Here is a 17,591-nt window from a genome sequence, read left to right on the forward strand (position 1 = left end):
CCTCCTGTGCCCTTCCCCTTCCACCTCCCAAATGTTGTAAATGAGGGTAATCTACTCATATACATAAGGCTACTGCAGCAGTGATCAATATGAAGAACACAGTACACCTGTGTAAGTAAATTTTCCATAACAGCTAATGTTCAAATTATCACTGCTGCAGAAACCACTTCAACCCTCCAGCCCCCTTGCTTTATGATGTGGTGTTTATGCTAGGAGTGGGCACTTATTTTTTTGTTGTTCAGCATTCAGATTTCCTATCACTGTTGGTATGAAAGCTCTGAAGGCTTAGTGCCCAAACCTCTCATTTTATTCAGCTCAACTTGAGCTGTCTTAATGGTTTGAGCATGTGGAAGGTGCCCTGGAGCTTTGGAAGCTGGCCAGCTGTTGTATCCTTGGCAATCTATAACTCATATAGCTAAGGCTACTGCAGTGATGATCATTCAAACATCTACTGTCATGGTACATTAACTTACACAACAGAATTTTGCTGGATTTCATTATAGTACTGGCAGGTTATGTGTCATTTGGTCACAGTGGTGTACAATTTTTATAGTCTGCTCTTCTGTCCAGGTAAGGAGTGATTCATAGACATTTCATGCTGTTTGGCTATAAGAGTAGAAACAGTTTCATTTGTAATGAAAGAGTCTGGCCATGTATCTGTCACCATTAGCTGTTGATGGTTGTATCACTATTTATGAGGAGAACTCAATGAGTTAGTAATTATACTATATATATATATATATATATATATATATATATATATATATATATATAGTGAACAGTGACAAAATGCTAGATCATCAGCTTATCAAAAAGAAAACAAAATTAAATTAAACATTTGCTCTGAAGGCAACTCTCTTGCTCACCCACACCACCTGCTATTTCTACAGTGCAGAAAGGGCAAATTCCCCAGTTATCACTGTAGCACCTTGTGTGATCAGCTTATTTTTGATAACACAAAACTGCATTTTTCTTTGAAAAAAAGTATTCAGTCAATCTAATGGCATTCATACATATATAATATAATATAATGTAGTGTAGTATATATATATATATATATATATATATATATATATATTTATATATATATATATATCTATAAAAATAACAAAACGAGAATGGTCACGAAAGGTCGCTGTAGAAAAATAAATCCAAAGCAGATAAAACACAACAAAATGATCACCGCAGCCTTGTGCATATAAAATAAATATGCTTTAATAACTAAGATAAAACTAACATAAAACAAAACAGATAAGCATTTTTGGGTAGTTCATTACCCTTCCTCAGATCTATTTACAGGAAACCACTCAAAGAATTTTAAAATTTTAAAGCAACCAATCACTTTCAGTGAAAGAGTTTACACCTTTTAAAACAAGCTGACATTGCCAAGAGATTTTATAATGATGTTTTCACTGTGAAACTAGATGAATTATATTCCAACATCTCTGTGTATGATATGAAGTTGGAACAAATTAAAATAAAGAAATTACAAAGGGATTACATGGACTTTAAGAATGGCAGGATTTTTCAATGGCCTAGAAATAGTGCATCTCTATAAACTGTAAATACTCATTGGTTTGTTGGTGACTAAAAAAAACATAAAAAGTATTAAAAGTTGTTTTCCACATTTCTTAACAAAACACATATGAAACAATACAAACTGCAATGAAGGTGCTGAGAAACTTAGTTGCTGATTTACTGTTACAACTTTTCAGTCACATATCCAGCTCAAAACCACACTTAGTGAACACTGGTGTGGAATTACAGTAGGCTGTATTTGTTTTAAAAGTTATTTTAAAGAAACCTATTGCAACAAATGATATATTGTTTTCATCCTAGACATATTTTCCTTGAATGGTAATTCTAATGGACAGCCTTGTGCGTTTCCTTTTCTGTTTCAAAACAAATGGTATGCTGACTGCACGAAGGCCGGAAGAGCTGATGGACTGAGCTGGTGTGCAACAACAGAAAATTATGATAAAGATGAGAAGTACGGCCTTTGCCCCATAAAATGTAAGTCTTATAAGCTGAGGCATTCTTACTAATAAGGTATGCAGTGAAATGTATAGAACTCTAATTATTTTGTTTATTCATATATTTCTTTAGCACATTAATATTTTCTCAGACTAATTTCTTATATCTCTAGTTTTACTGTTTCCTACATTTTGATGAAAACTAGAAATGTTACACTGGAAATCAAAACTTGTTTTGTATCATTTTATATTTTTTTTAGACAGGAGTTCTCCATGCTCATAGTAAATATAAACAGTGTGTATAAACAATGGGCAAATAAGGCTGGTTTCATTTATTATATACACAAAGTCTTATATAAGAATATTGTCTAAATTGATATTTATGCCATTTAGGATGCAAATCTTTAGAAATCTTGTGGTTCTTCATCATCTTCCCATTTCTCTTGTTATGTCTGAGATAAGTATTCCATGCCAGCTGAAGGGTTGTTATGGCTGATGTAGGCATGCCCTGAATTCTAACAGTTTTGTTCATTTAGTCTCCTTGATTTTTATGGACAATGACTGAGAAACAAGATGAGAGTCACTGCTCCCATATCTTTTCATTAACTCTCAGTTTACTGAGATGTGAATTATGCAAAAGTGAAATAATCAACTCACTTTTTGAACTGAAATGTTTTTCTTTTGGACAAGCCTCCCATCTCTATTTATTCAACCCCCAAAACATGAGATTGCTTTACTACAGGTACAGGGGCAGACTCCACATTAAGAGATATCATTTAAAAAAATAAAATTTTGACAAAGTCATTACTTGAGCTCTTTGCCATTGCGTAATGGGTACACATTTACTTCTAAGGATGAAATGGAAAAGTTTTTGTTTATACATTGCCTTATACTAATAGTTAATTTAGTAATGTGCTAGTTTGGATGATGCAACCCTCTGTTTGGTGTGTGGGGGGAGTCTTCCTAGCCAGACAAACCTTTATTTTATGATGTTTTGTGCAAATACTATTTCTGACACTTTTCTGACTGAAATTGTATTTGCATTAGAACCCCAGATCTACTAATATTTACATGCGAAACATCATTTGCCTCAATAATTTCTGGTATGAAGACAATATGAAAATAATTCTGCAGATGGAACAATGCTTTAACTATAATGCTTTTTATCAGTGCAGTAGATGAAGCATTGATTTACTGAGGCAGTATGAGCTAATTGCATGTTATGCAATCCATTTTAATGGGCTCTAACCTTAAACTTAATATTATTAAGGAAGTCTTCTGGTGCTTGATGTGGTTGGTTGCCTCCCTTGTCAATGTATAGTTTATAGTCAAACAAGTGCATTTTTATCACTAAATAATATAATTTGATGCGAGTTTGTAAAACTCATAAGTATGAAGGTGTTTAGATGAACAATGGCAGAAATATGAAGAGCATATTTTCTTACACTCCTTGCTCCTGCTGCCTCTCGGTCATCACTCCTATCATGGTCAATGACCTCATTTGTTCCCCATTATCAGGCTGAGCATACAATGAGAAAAGCTTCACTTAAATAGTCATCATGGGTGGTTTAATATTTTTGTTGTTAACCCCTACTCCCTGCTTGTACCTGAAGAACTGTGGGAGAGGAGATGTGCAGCTGGCTGACCTGAGGCCATCCCTTCAGTTTTTTGAAGAATGTTCCTGCCAAACAACTCTGCCTATTCCCCTGAAGCACTTAAAAGTGTTTTTCTTAGGCTTCAGTGGGGAAATTGCAGTTTCATGTACCCGAGTAGGCACAACCCTCCCCACCCTAACGGGAAAGGTGAGTAGGACACATCCTTTCACTCCTCCTCTCTGCCTGACTCCCATAGTATGGGGGTGTTACTTGAGCCCCGGTCACTGGAGTTACAGCTAGTGCTCTACTCTCTGCACAGAAACCTGGAGAATATTTTTTTTTTAAATATTTTAGAGGAAGATGTGAGTACTGATGAAGATGAGTAGAAACAGCTGCCAGTGAAGCAATATCAAACTGATGTGATTCGTATTAAAGAGTAAGCTTGTAGCATGTATTTGGACTGTTAAAAGGATTTACAAGATAACTGCAAGTAGTTTCTGAAGAAGATGAAGAATTTTCACATAATCAGTGGGTTGCTATGATGCTGGTTAAACAATAGGTGGTTGAATTGTGAAAAAGAATGAGAAAAATTGGTGGCCATGTGGAAACTATAGAGCACAAATTGTGATTGTGTTAGAGGACAAGGCTGAAAAGAGTATTTGAGATAGGTTGGAACGATGGAACAAAAAGAAGCTTGGAAATTGTCAGAATGTGTGAAAACTAAGATTGTGCAGTAGATAGGCTTTTCAGAATCATTTTTAGCTGGGATATGGCTAAGATGGTGAATTGCGTGCAGCAAATTGTACTTGCTCTGTACTATTAGAAAGTTTTTGACAGGATTTTTTTTCAAATTTGATCCAGTTAGTGCTAAAAGTGAAGGAAAACATATATTTTGCCTCAGGATCAAGACTCATTAAAAAGGAATAATTCAGAAAAGTCCTATCAGAATATATATCAACAGACCACATGACTAATGTCAGTATCCAGAACTACTGGACAAGAGACCATCTTTACAAAGAGAGATTTCCAGAAGATTATCATCCACATAAGAATTATCATTAAAATAGACAACAGGGGTAAAACAATAGACAACAAGACGATGCAACAGACAGCTTGAACATCTTAAAACTATGATCACAAAAGAAAAATGCTCACACAGCTAGCATAGAAACAAGGCTAAATGACATTGAGGGAAACTGAATGAGTAAAAAACCTAACTGAATTTTTGCTAAAACAAAATAACTGGCCAAGGGATAAGACTACGACCTTCAAAACAGGAAAGAAGAAATAATATAAGAATGTTTGGTGTGCTGAGAAAATGGAAAAGAAAACATGGATAAGTCTATTTTGAGCAAATTATCCTTCCATGTGTAATGACTAGTTCAATAACATACAGCCTACTCCAAAATTAACAATATTCAAAATGCCCTTAATATGTTCAATGAATATGATTACTACACTGTCTACCAAGTCTGCTGTATTGTAAAATGTATATTGTACTATTATTATTTTTATTTTTCTGGAGCTTTTCTCCCCGGGCCTCCACTGAAAATGGGCTCTTCTCTGCCCAGTGGACTTCCCCGGTCACCAAACTGTAATACATAAATAAATAAATAAATAAATAAATAAATAAATAAATAAATAATTTCCTCACCATCTGGATTCCGAAACTGTTAAACCTTCAGGAGGGCTTGCCATCTGGTATAGAGAGAATTCATAGACCTTTTGCCAACTCTGAGTCCGGAAAGGTGTCCCTCCCAGGTCTGTAATTGTCAAATTTATCTCACATCTGGATAAATAACTTGTTATTAGAACTGCTTGGACAAATCCCTGTCTGAAAATTTGTAATTATGTCCTCAAATATGATAATAAATATTCACAGAAAAGTTACAAAAAAAGGAAGACTTGCTTTCCACTGGCAAAGTCCCTAAAAATGTGGTATTAAATGTCACATTTTATTTCCAGCAAGACTAAGAATCTTTATTTCGGAGGGTACAAGCAATGTTGACTTTTTAGTATATGTCCTATCCTTTCTTAAATCTAAAAAAAAACAGCAATCTTCAGGAAAAAATGGAGTGGAAATATACAAGCAGAGTAACCTAGATAGAACACTGTTTTAACAGAAAACAAAAATACTTTGATATAAAAACTTCACATAAGATTATTTCTGGACTTCAGTGTGACCTTATAATCCATTTTCTGTGAGGATTTAAAGTACAGGTATTAAGAATAAATATTATTCATTTAATTGGTCAGCCTAAATATAAAACTTAATAATATTGTAGCATGATGTAAAATAAATGATCACTATACTTCCAAAATTCAATTATTTGCAGAGAATATGCTAACAATATCTAATACTGAGTGTTCATAACTTATTTGTTGCTGCAGTGGCGTTAATAATATGGGTTACATCCTGTTAAGGATATAACAGCCAGTCAACTTCCAAAGCTTCTGGGCTCTTTCTATGCACCCAGACTGTTGGTTGCTCAAGAAGATAAGGGGAAAAACTAGTGGCCTGGGCATGAAGCCCTCCAGAGCTTGTTTGCCCTCAAAGAGCTCTCTTTTTGTGGACTGACAGGATCAGCGCTCAGCTAATGTTTCTCCATTGTTGGACAGATAAGTTATCTTCAGGGACAAAACCTTCAACATTTTGATTTTATGAAACAAGCATTTATATATATATATATATATATATATATATATATATATACACACACACACACACACACACACACACACACACACACACACACACACACACACACACACACACACACACACATTTTTTTTGAGTTTTTAATGTTTTATACTGGGAATTTCTATTTTGTTGGACTGTTGCATGAATTTTCAGTTACCTGAAAGTCTGCAGTTCTGTGTTTTCACTTACTGTTTTTATTGTCAAAACCATTGGTTTAACTTAAATATTTTGAGTGAAAGTGTGTTTTGGGACTCAAGTAAGTGCATTTTGTGCTTACCATGGTATGTTCCAAGTTTAAAGTACTACTTGTTGCTATAAGTGTTATCAGGACTTCAGGCTTCTTTCTCAGTTGTATGGCACTTCCTACGGGTTCCTTGATTCTTCCTTCCTCTGGCAACAAACAGAAGAAAGTTGTTAAGCAGCCTTTCCCTTTCAGCAAACTAACAGTTTGCTTCACCCACAGGTGAGAGACTCTGCTGGGACCATTCCTGGTTCCTCAGGCTGTTCATCTTCTTCCTTGGATTCTTCAGGTCTATTCTTTTCAGCAACTACAGACCATGGGTTAGATACATCCTCCGTGGCTGTTGGAGTGCTCCTTGCAGGCATGGGTGAACTACACTTGTTGGTCTTGGAGAAAGAAGCAGAAAATGGTTTTCCACCTAGACAGACAGGGATGCCTCCTCCTCGGGTTGATTTTCCTGACAGGGGTAGGTCTAATTCTTTGAATCTTCCTGTCAGAAAGAAGCAGAAAGTTGAACTTTAGTCTTTTCTTGCCTTAGTTACTTCAAAAAAGGATGATTTCTTGAGACTGACTCAGGGTTTAGTTCAGATTTTTGACTCACCTCATTTTGGGCTTATTGGCAAAGTTTTTTTTTTCTCCTCAAATGTTTGATTCTTATGAGAGTAATTCTGAGAGTACCTCAGAATAATTTTCTTTTTCTGATAACATTTCAAGAATTAATACATTTCTTTCTATTGGAATATAATGACATTCCAATTTCTTTGAAGAAATATTATTTGTTACAAGTGGAATTACCTCAACCTATTCATGTTGTTCCTGTTCTTTCAGCTTTGGAGGATGTTCCTATTACTGCTTGCAACTTGCCAGACAGTTGACCTGCAGCCCATAAGAAGACAGATAGATTATATAAAGTATATATATATATATATCTCGAAAACCCACACCACACCACAACCATAACACGAACCACCACATAACCGACCACGAAATAACACAGAAACAACACGAACGACACACCAAATACACGACACAAAAAAAACAAACACACTACACACCCACACACCAAACACACACACAACAAACACACACCAAAACACACACACCACACACCACAAAAACACACCCCACACTACACACCACTACACCACTACCCCCTGGGTCACACACCCTAACTCACTTAAACCTAACCCCCCTCCCTTAACCCCTAACCACTTAACCGCCCCTATCGCACTCTCCCTAACCCCCTAACTCCTCTAACTCCTAACCACCGCCCCTAACTCCTCCCTCCTAACCCAACCCTACCCTCCTAACCCTTAACTAACTTAACCCTTAACCCACCCACCCCCCCCCACAGACCAACAATTCATCCACTTACCTGCAGCCACTTAACGTCCATCACTACCTACGTCACACACACATTCCCCCCCCATGTCGCATCCTCGGGTGTGTTCATCATCGTCGTGTCGGTCGGTCTTCTGCATTGTTGTTCTGCCACACCTCTGATCAGCGTCGGTCTTCTTTTTTCTCTTCTGGTGGAGCAATTCGCTGGTGTCGGTCTTCTCTGTCCTTAAGAAGTCAGGTAGAACCATATATATATATATATATATATATATATATATATTATTATTATTATTATTATTATTATTATTATTTTCCAATCCCAGCTCTGTCCCCTTCTGAAACAGATGGACAAGCCTTTGATAGATTTGGGATAAAGTATACTCTTCTGCCACACATAATTTTTGAATTCTTAAATGTCAAGCTTACATGGTAAAGTTTTTGTTTGCTTCATTTGAGAAAAGCCACTTTCCCCCTCTTATGATGGAACATTTTCTGTAAACATAGTTATTTCTATTGTTTCTCAAGTAACTAAATATACTGTAAACTGTGCTTATGAATCAGCTGATACCCCTTCCAGAGTAGCTGGAAGTGTTATGAGAAACATTGCTTGGTTACCTTCTCAAAATTTTCCTGACAGTATTAAGGTTGAGATTCTGAATTCTTATTTGGATCATCTGCTGCTGAGGTCCTGAAAAAGTGTGATGAGAAAGGAATACTGATTCAAGTGATGCCTTAGATTTTATAGACTTTCTTGTCTAAGCTTGTTAAAGGTTTCACACCTACCTCAGGACTTTTTTACAAAAAGCAAAATAGGCAACACCAATAACTGTTGGGAAAATTGATGTCCGAGAAACAGTAAAGAAGGGGATCCAAAAGCCAGGACAGTCCAAGTCTGAATGACTGTATCTTGATTGCCCCCCCCCCATCCCGTTCTCACTCTTACAGAACTTTCAGTCTTACCCAAAAATCTGGTTTTCTATTTCTCTATTTGGCAACAGATATCAGACAAATGGGTTCTTAGCATAACCCAGAAAGATTACAAGCTAGATTGGTGAGGACCAGAACAAGGATAATAGAACCTGTAGTGGGTAGTTTCACATTTTAAACAGTGCATTTGTGTTAATGAAGACTAGGAAATGCTGAGCATTACTATTTTTAGAGGTGTAAGTGTGTGTCAATACTTGGGTAATTGAAGTGCCCCAATAAGAAGGTATTTGGTTTGATGTGTAATACCTCAATGGTGCTGAGCTAGGTACTGTGACATTTGAATGACATTGATGGGAATTTGTAGCTAGCAATGAGGTAACAGTTTGATTTGCTAAGGGTGAGTTGGATCTCAAGGACCACCAGTTTAGGGTTGTGGGTAATCTGATGTGAAGTAATGGTGTTTCTAACAAAATAGGTACTCCTTCACAGTTACCCAGGTGTCAGTAGGCGTGACAGGTGTTAAACCCTGGTATAGATAGAGTGCTAGCATTGCAATGAACCCATGTCACAGTAACTGTATAAACATGAATGTGTTAAAGTTTCAGGATGCCTCAAGTTATGGCAGGTATATATTTAGATGCTAGCTTTCAATAGTGATACTATGATTTTGTCCAAATCTAAGTTTGAATGTTACATGTAGGAATGTCCAGTAGGAGGATTCTGCTAAAAAAGTCACTATGATGACAGCAAAGGCTTTAGCCAGCATTAGGAAGCCCTGGAAGGACAGGTGTAAGTCACCCCTGGTGATACAGGAAGTTTTACCTACCATATCTTTGCAGACTGACACAAACTGGATCTGCTTAAAGTGACACCAACTACCTAGCCAATTGTCAAAGCTAATTATCTAGTCAGATCAGCTCATTAATGTACAGTTTTACAATCTTTGCAATTTTCTATTAATCAAAATCCTTTTCTCATACATACTAAGCTCACATTTTCTCACTTGTTTAAGCAATAAAGTCAATTTAGAATGTTTTAAAAGCTTGAGATAAAAAAAAAAGTAGTGGGATCACTTTCTAACTTTTCACTACACAACATGGGGATCTTCATGGGTATTGCCTCCTGCCTGCTCTACAGTATAGCATAGAAAGAATACAGCAAGTTTACCTGCTTTATAACGTCTTTTTATTGAAGTAAATGTTCATCTAATGTCATAAAATATGTGCAAAATTTTAATTCCAAAAAATGCGCAGTAGCATAAGCTTAGACAAAAGAAAAAGCCACAAGAAGCAATCCCTAGGATAGTTTTAATTAATCTATTTAGTGATTTCAACAAAAGTACTTAACTGATTAATTAAACCTTAAATTTACATATTTACTTGAAGAGATAAGTTCCCCACTTCAAGCATGAACAGAGCATAGTATGAGGTGGTAGACAGGTATACAGATACAGTATGATTTGTTTTTGAATGCTGACTCGTATGTAGCAGTATGTCTTTAAATGTCTTTCCCTGTGTTAAATTTTATGTTTTAATCTGATTTTACAAATGTTATATTATATATGTGGTTATCACTTGTTAGGATCTTTTGTTACAGACAGGAAAGACTTTTGTTTGTTTTAACTGGTAACCTGGGAGTTGCAAAATGTGGTCATTATTAGACACTTGGGTTGATCAAAAGTATTTTCAGATTTCTGCTATTTCCAAAGGTAGTAACCTTACTTTTTTGGCTTCGGATTACTTGCCTAGGCTCTTCATTTTAATGACATGTTTGTGTGTGTATGTCTTTTGTCTTTTCCCGGTTAGGGGTCGCCACAGGGGAACTCCGGTCCGCTAATGATTGGCAGTAGATTTTTATGTACTGGCTTGCCAGGCCTAGCACACAACCTTCAACGAAGGAATGCCCATTCACGCATGTCGCTACACAGAAGACGCTCTAACTGAGAATCTTTTCTTTCTGTACAATATCATTGATAAATATTAGTTAAAGCAAGAATACATATGATTTAAACATTCAGATAGGGTCATTAAAAGACTATTATATAAGTACCTTTAGCTTCACATAAATATGGGTGGGTAATAGCTCCTGATGTCAGAGCAAGTGACACATGATTTTAGTTACTGAACTTGAGCAGTCTTAAGAAAATGAATAACTTCAGTATTGAAGAGAACTTGAAGTATGGCAGTTAATGCAGTGGACTGAAACCATGAAGGTTGACAAGTTGTTTCTTGTAGTGCAGGGTTTGATTCCCACAGCCTTTATCTGACTGCTGTGTGACTCTGAGAGGGTAGGGGTTTTGGGGAAGCTGGGATGGTATCTTTGATGGTCTCACTGATTGCATGCTTGGTGACTACCAATGAACCCAGAGACTGAACATATGTTTAAATGGATGCAAACTAAATATATGACAATAAAAAGTTAGTAAAGCGAGAGTTTTGCAGAATTTCATGCCTGGAGACTGGTGCAGTGGATTGAAACTATGAATAGTTGACAGGCTGTATGTTGTGGTCGATCATTTGATTTCCCCAGCCTTCTTCTGTTTCTTTTTGACTCTGGGCAGGTTACTTGATCACACTGTACTCAAAGGATTTTGAGAGGCTAGGACAGTTTCCACAATGACCTTTCTAAGTACAAGTTTGGTGATTACTTCTCATCCTAGAGATTAAACAACTGCTTAAATTGACATACACTACTATATGATGGCTAGAGATAGAATTGAAGCACTCTTGGTTGCATAGGTAAAGACTAGGTTAGCTGCCCTTCTGGGTCTTTAAGTTTAGGCAATTTCTCTTTCAAGGGTGGGAATCAAACCTTGTATCTTGTGTCTGTGAGGTAAACAACTTAGCCATTATACCAACTCCTCTTTTTTCTGTATACTATTATTGGTACATATTAGTTGAAGCAGGAATTTATGTGCTTTGAGCATTCGAAAGCAACAGATAGTTATATAGGTACCTTTAGCTTCACATATATAGTGGTTGGTAATGGCTCCGGATGTCTGCGTGGACAGCATATGACTTTGCTTGTAGAACTTGAATAGTCTTGAGAAGGTTAATAATGCAAGTGTTAGGGAGAGTTTGAGGGATGAGGATTGGCGAGGTAGACTGAAACTATGAGTTATTGATGGCCGTTTCTTGTGGTCCATGGTTTGATACCCGCAACCTTCATCTGCCTATGGTGTAACTCTGAGCAGGTTGCTTGGCTAGACAGTATTCTGGTGCTTTTGGAAAATTGGGATAGTGTCATCAATGGTCTCATTGACTGAATACCTGGTAAGTATCTATGAACCTAAAGATTAAACATATGTTTAAATGAATATACATTAATACATGAAAATGCAAAATAAAAATATTTGTTTATCTTTTTTGACCACTGTAATTCAGATAGTTTTAATAATGTACTTATAAATAACCAGTCTAAAGCATTTCTTGGCTGATACATATAGTGGCCTATATATTCAAAGTAAGGGCAACTAAAGTACATGGATATAAGATAGTAAAAGAGAATTAGCAGGATCGTTTGAACAGGATTTCTAGTCAAACTAGGAGCTTTAAAGGAAAAAGTTTACTTGTAGTTTAATTATCTTTAACATTGTTAACCCTTTTCCTTGTGTTTCTATATTAAATAAAATAACCTTTCAGGCAATAGTTTTCCTTTAGTTTTCATACAGTCATTATTCTAAGGATCTGGATTGTTATGGAGATCATAGAATAGTAATTAGTAATAGGAGTATGTATATGCCTAATATAAGACATTTTCTTTAAAATGTATTTCTTTAAATGTAAATGGCTTCAAAATGACAATAAGCGAGAACGATTTTAAATATATAAAACGCATAAAACACCAGTGGCTTTTTACAAGGAACTTAATTATTAGAACATGATATTCACTGGATAAATACAAAGGAATATACAGTACTAGAAATTCTAGCTTTAGGGAAAAAAAAAGAAAGGGTGAAACAACTTTATGGTTAAATTCTATTATAATGTCTAGGGTTATTACCTTGTATGGTAATAAAGATATGATGCAAAGGTCATTTTTAAGTATCAGAAAAGTGTATTAACCTTAACAAATATTACTGGATTCTGGAAATTGTACCTAAACTCTCTAGGAAGTATCTGGAAATTTTAACTTTGAATAAGAAGTAAAGTACAATAGCAGCAGGATACTTTAACTGTATACTTATAGGTTCAAAGGTTCATAGGTTGGTACTGTGCTATCGGCCCTAGGACCTATACAAGCCTAGCCATAACAATTCCCTGGCTATTTCTTCCCACAATATTTACTTCCTTAAGAGTTGCTTATACTAGTGCAATTAACTAACCTATAATTTCAGCATCAACTAAAGCTTTCATAAACTTCACTGACTTAAGCTTATTGATGTTAATACTTTTCTGAATAAAATTCTTTGTTTTATACTCTTTATTCTTATATATTGATATGCAGTCAAGAATTGATAGGTATGTATTTCAAATTGCTTGGTTTCTAAAATTTTATCATAAAATTGAAAGGGCAAAGGTGATAATGTGTCCTTTATCCGATAACAATGCACTTACTTAAGCAGTAATGATACATCCAAGAACATTCGCTTCATTTAATAGACTGTCAGTTTAGATAACAAAGGTAAAACATTTGGTTTGTAAGAGAAACAAAGCAACTCTTAGACTTCATTAGTAATGATGAATTTTCTAACGTGATCTGATGGGACTCTATGAAACCATTTCTCTACAACAAATTCTCTCCTTGATATTACAGCAAGAAATGGAATGTGATAAAGACTCATTTGACTGAAAACTCATTTCCTGCAAAGGTGTAGAAGACTAAAGAAAGTACCTGATGGCGTAATATCTTATCATAGACGTTATTAGGGAAGTGAAGTCTAGCAGAGTATATATGGACTGCAATGGTCACCGACATGTTGCACTCCCTTATTTATAGATAATTGTGTTTTTACTCCTGCACTGATCTGCAGTGTTTTATTTATTTATTTACTGACATTTGATTACTGGGGAAGTCTGACTGGCTATAAGCCCACTTTCAACAGAGGCCCAGGGAAAAAAGCTCCAAATTATTACAAGCATTTTAAGAACAGTAATTTTACAATTTTTTTAAAAAATAAAATAGCATTTGCAGTTTAAATAATTATAACAAATTAGACATGATATAAAGGCATTAGTTAAGAATTGATACAAGGTATATGATAATAAACAAATTATTCTCAAAGCAGTCCACAGCAGATGTAAAACACAAATTTTAATGACAGAATAAAATACAGATAAGTGCTTTCGCAGTAAGCTTCATCAGATCTAAAATGCATTTCAAAACTACAAACTTAAAAGTGCAAAAGCAGTCACAATCAACAAATCAGAATAAAGTGCATCCAGTGTTATTAGCTGCCATAGTAACTACACAAGTATATGTTTAAAGCTACAAACACTCTATATCACATAGAACCATATATGGTATGCAAAATCAAGATAGATTTAAATATAAACATCTCAAAGAGCATATATATATAAATTAAAAATGCATGGATACTAAATAAAAAATAAAATATATCTGGTAGAACTGACATAGCAGGGAAATATACATACAACTTATTTCTTTTTCAAAGGTCTTTCTCTTAAAGTGGGTTGTATAGATATGCCGTCATTCATCCCAGGGTAATGGTGTGCTTGTAGTAATAAAATCCACTTAAGTTCTGCCTGATAGTTTCTGTTCACAAGTTTTCCCTTATTGATGTTATCATAAATTAATTCTAGTGCTACAAACCTAAAATAATGTTCCATGCCTGTGTTTATCACGTGTTTTGCCAGTGCACTGTATCTCATGCCCCTACATGCACAGTATAAATGGTCACGAATGAGCTCTCGTAGGCACCTATTCATTTTACCTACATAGACCGAACAACAACCATTACATAATGCAAGATAGACTAGGTCTTTTGAATTACAATCAGCTGACGGCAGATGTGAAAACTCCCTGTTAATGTTGGGATGTATGAAGGACCTAGACACATCAATATACATACAATAGGAGCAGTTATTACATCTTCTTATGCCATAACCAGGTATAGTCCTATTTAGTTGGTTGGTTGATTTGGGATAACCTAACTTATATTTTAATGATTTCTTGTTCTTGTATCCTAAAGATGGTTTATCACCAACAATCCTATGTATGTCCTGATCTGTGTGTAATAGTGTCCACTGTTTATAAATAATATCCCTAATTTTCTTGTTATCACTAGAGTATGTTAACCCAAAGAAGATTGTACTTCCTTGGTAATCCCTATTAAATTTGGATGTGATGTCATCACATCCGGGTGGTGTCAAAAAGTATGGTCTCCCAGTATTTACCCTATCAGCCCTAACAGTATCATATATATATATATATATATTTATATATATCTATGTATATATATATATATATATATATATATATATATATATATATATATATATATATATATATATATATATATATATATATATATATATATATATATATATATATATATATATATATATATATATATATATATATATATATTTATATATATATATATATATATATTTATATATATATATATATATATATATATGTACTATCAATTTCTTTGGCATTGTAGACCCTAGAAATAAAATCAGTCTTCATTTTCAAGGGCTCTCTCTCAAAGTCCTCATTCATATTGTGCAAATGGCTAGTACACAGGCCTTGGCCTTTTAGTATGTTTTTAAAAATATGTCGTGGATGCATACTCTGTCGATGTACATAGGTTGGCCTGTAACATTCTTTTCTGTATAACTGAGTATAGAAAGTACCATCTGCAATCATATACAGTGTGATATCTAAGAAATTAATGGATGTATCAGAAAATACATGAGAACATTTTAGGAATGTGGTGCTTGAGTTCAACATATAAACATACTGTTGTAATTCAGTGGTGGAACCCTTCCAGAAAAGCAAGAAGTCATCAACAAAACAATGGTAAAATAATGCATTTTGCTAATGTAAATTACATTTATACATAATGTCCTCTTCCTGAGCTACCATGACTAAACTGGCATAGCCACTGGCAAACAAGGTACCCATGGCCAAATGGTCATCAAATGTGAATACACTGAACTCAAGAACCATCTCCAATAATAAACATAGAAAATCTATGTGTGTTTCATGATATATACCACTCTTCAGGAGTACTCTCTTGATCATCTGTATTCCCTCCATGTTTGGTATGCATATGAAAAGGGAATTCACATATAAGGTGACCAAATAACCTGGTATACGATCCATTTTTTCATCAACAAATTTATAAAATTCTTGTAAAAAATGTTTACTATCTATTAACACTGAAGTGCATATGGCAAGAACTGGTGTTGATTGTTTATCAAGGTAAATAGAGAGGGGCTTGGTTGCCCACCCTGCTACAGCCACTGTGGGTCAAAAAGGGGGATTCAAGGGATCCTTGTGAACCTTAGGCACTCCATTTAAGGCTGGTACCCTTAAATATTCAACTATGAAATAACTAAGCAAGACCTTGTCAAGTGTACTGCTCAAAAAACAATCCCTTAATGTTCTAATAATCTCATCTTGCATCCGTACTACCTCAGTATATCGAATTAATTTATACACATTAACATCAGACAGCATGGCTAACATACTTCTAAAATAATGGAGTCTGTCCATTATCACAATTAAGCCACCCTTGTTTGGCTGGCCTAATGACAATAGTATCCTTGTGTTCTAGGTCATACAGAACTTGTTGTTCTCATTTAGATAAATTTACAAAACATTTCCATCAATTGGAATTATTTAACAGTGTATAAATGCCATTGTCATCATTGTTTAACATATATATCCAAAACTGGATGCTGAGGAGGTGTAAAACTGCTTGGTTTTCTAAACATAAAACAACTGCCACTAACTTCAGAGTTACCATGCAATAACTTTAAGGATACATTTCTAGTAAATGTCCTTAATTCAGTTAATGTGCCTGCTATATTAGCAGGCTGTGCAGAAATTAAAGATAAACCTTTATTCAGCACTTCCTCTTCTGTAATAGAAAGTGCTGTTGCTGAAATGTTCCAAACTAAATTTGACTTTAAGTCACCTGTTTCCACATACTGATTAGCGTATTTGTAGTTCCTTCTTGGGTTTGTGCCCTCCGTTTATTCCTTTGCCTGTAGTCCGTTCCCTCGATGGATCACTTCCTGCTCTGTCGAAAAGGGAGCAGAAAATTAAAAAATGACTGCACTGCTGGTTGGAAAGAAGTATTTGCAGTTTTAGGTCTCACTACAGCATCAGATTCAATGTTTATTCCCTCCTGTGGCATATTGTATACTGAGTGCTGCTCCACAATGCTGGTTTCAGCTGCCAAAATGGGTGTGTCTACTGTTGAGGATGTCTGCATCATCGTCAAGCAAGGGGCGTGGTACTAGTTACCTTGCTTTGCTGTTACTAATTATATTAACTTGCTTAGTATTTAAGTTATTAGTAGAACTTCTTCCCTGTTGTGTTTTCAGCCACATAAACACAAAATTGTTAGCAAAGTCATTTAAATCTCTGGAAAGCTTCTTCTTGTTCTGTGCAAGAATCTTCCGTTCATAGATGCATACATGGTCTATTATTTCACTTAGTAGCACATCAACAGAATCAACAGGTACTTGTTATAAGCTTCTTCCTGTTGATGCTGAATATTCGTCATTAAATCCTTTTCAAGGGGTAGGAAATAATCAATGAGAAGGCACATGTATGCAAAACTTGTGTCAATGTTAATTTTTTGCCATTGAGCAAGCAGTTGGGCGTATTGCTCT

The 17,591-nt window shown here is 35.2% G+C and overlaps 1 protein-coding gene across 1 annotated transcript in view; it reads left to right on the plus strand.

Annotated features, from left to right (window-relative positions):
- The window catches only part of LOC122796777 (macrophage mannose receptor 1-like), a 1,798,323-nt gene that overhangs the window by 192,311 nt on the left and 1,588,421 nt on the right, over positions 1–17,591 (plus strand). The window contains exon 3 of the mRNA XM_044065505.1: positions 1,840–2,013. Coding sequence (XP_043921440.1) covers positions 1,840–2,013 — 174 coding nt within the window. The remainder of the gene's footprint in view (positions 1–1,839; positions 2,014–17,591) is intronic.

Source organism: Protopterus annectens, chromosome 3.part0, assembly GCF_019279795.1.
Source record: "Protopterus annectens isolate FY-2018-M chromosome 3.part0, PAN1.0, whole genome shotgun sequence".
In the NCBI taxonomy this organism is placed as follows: domain Eukaryota; kingdom Metazoa; phylum Chordata; order Ceratodontiformes; family Protopteridae; genus Protopterus; species Protopterus annectens.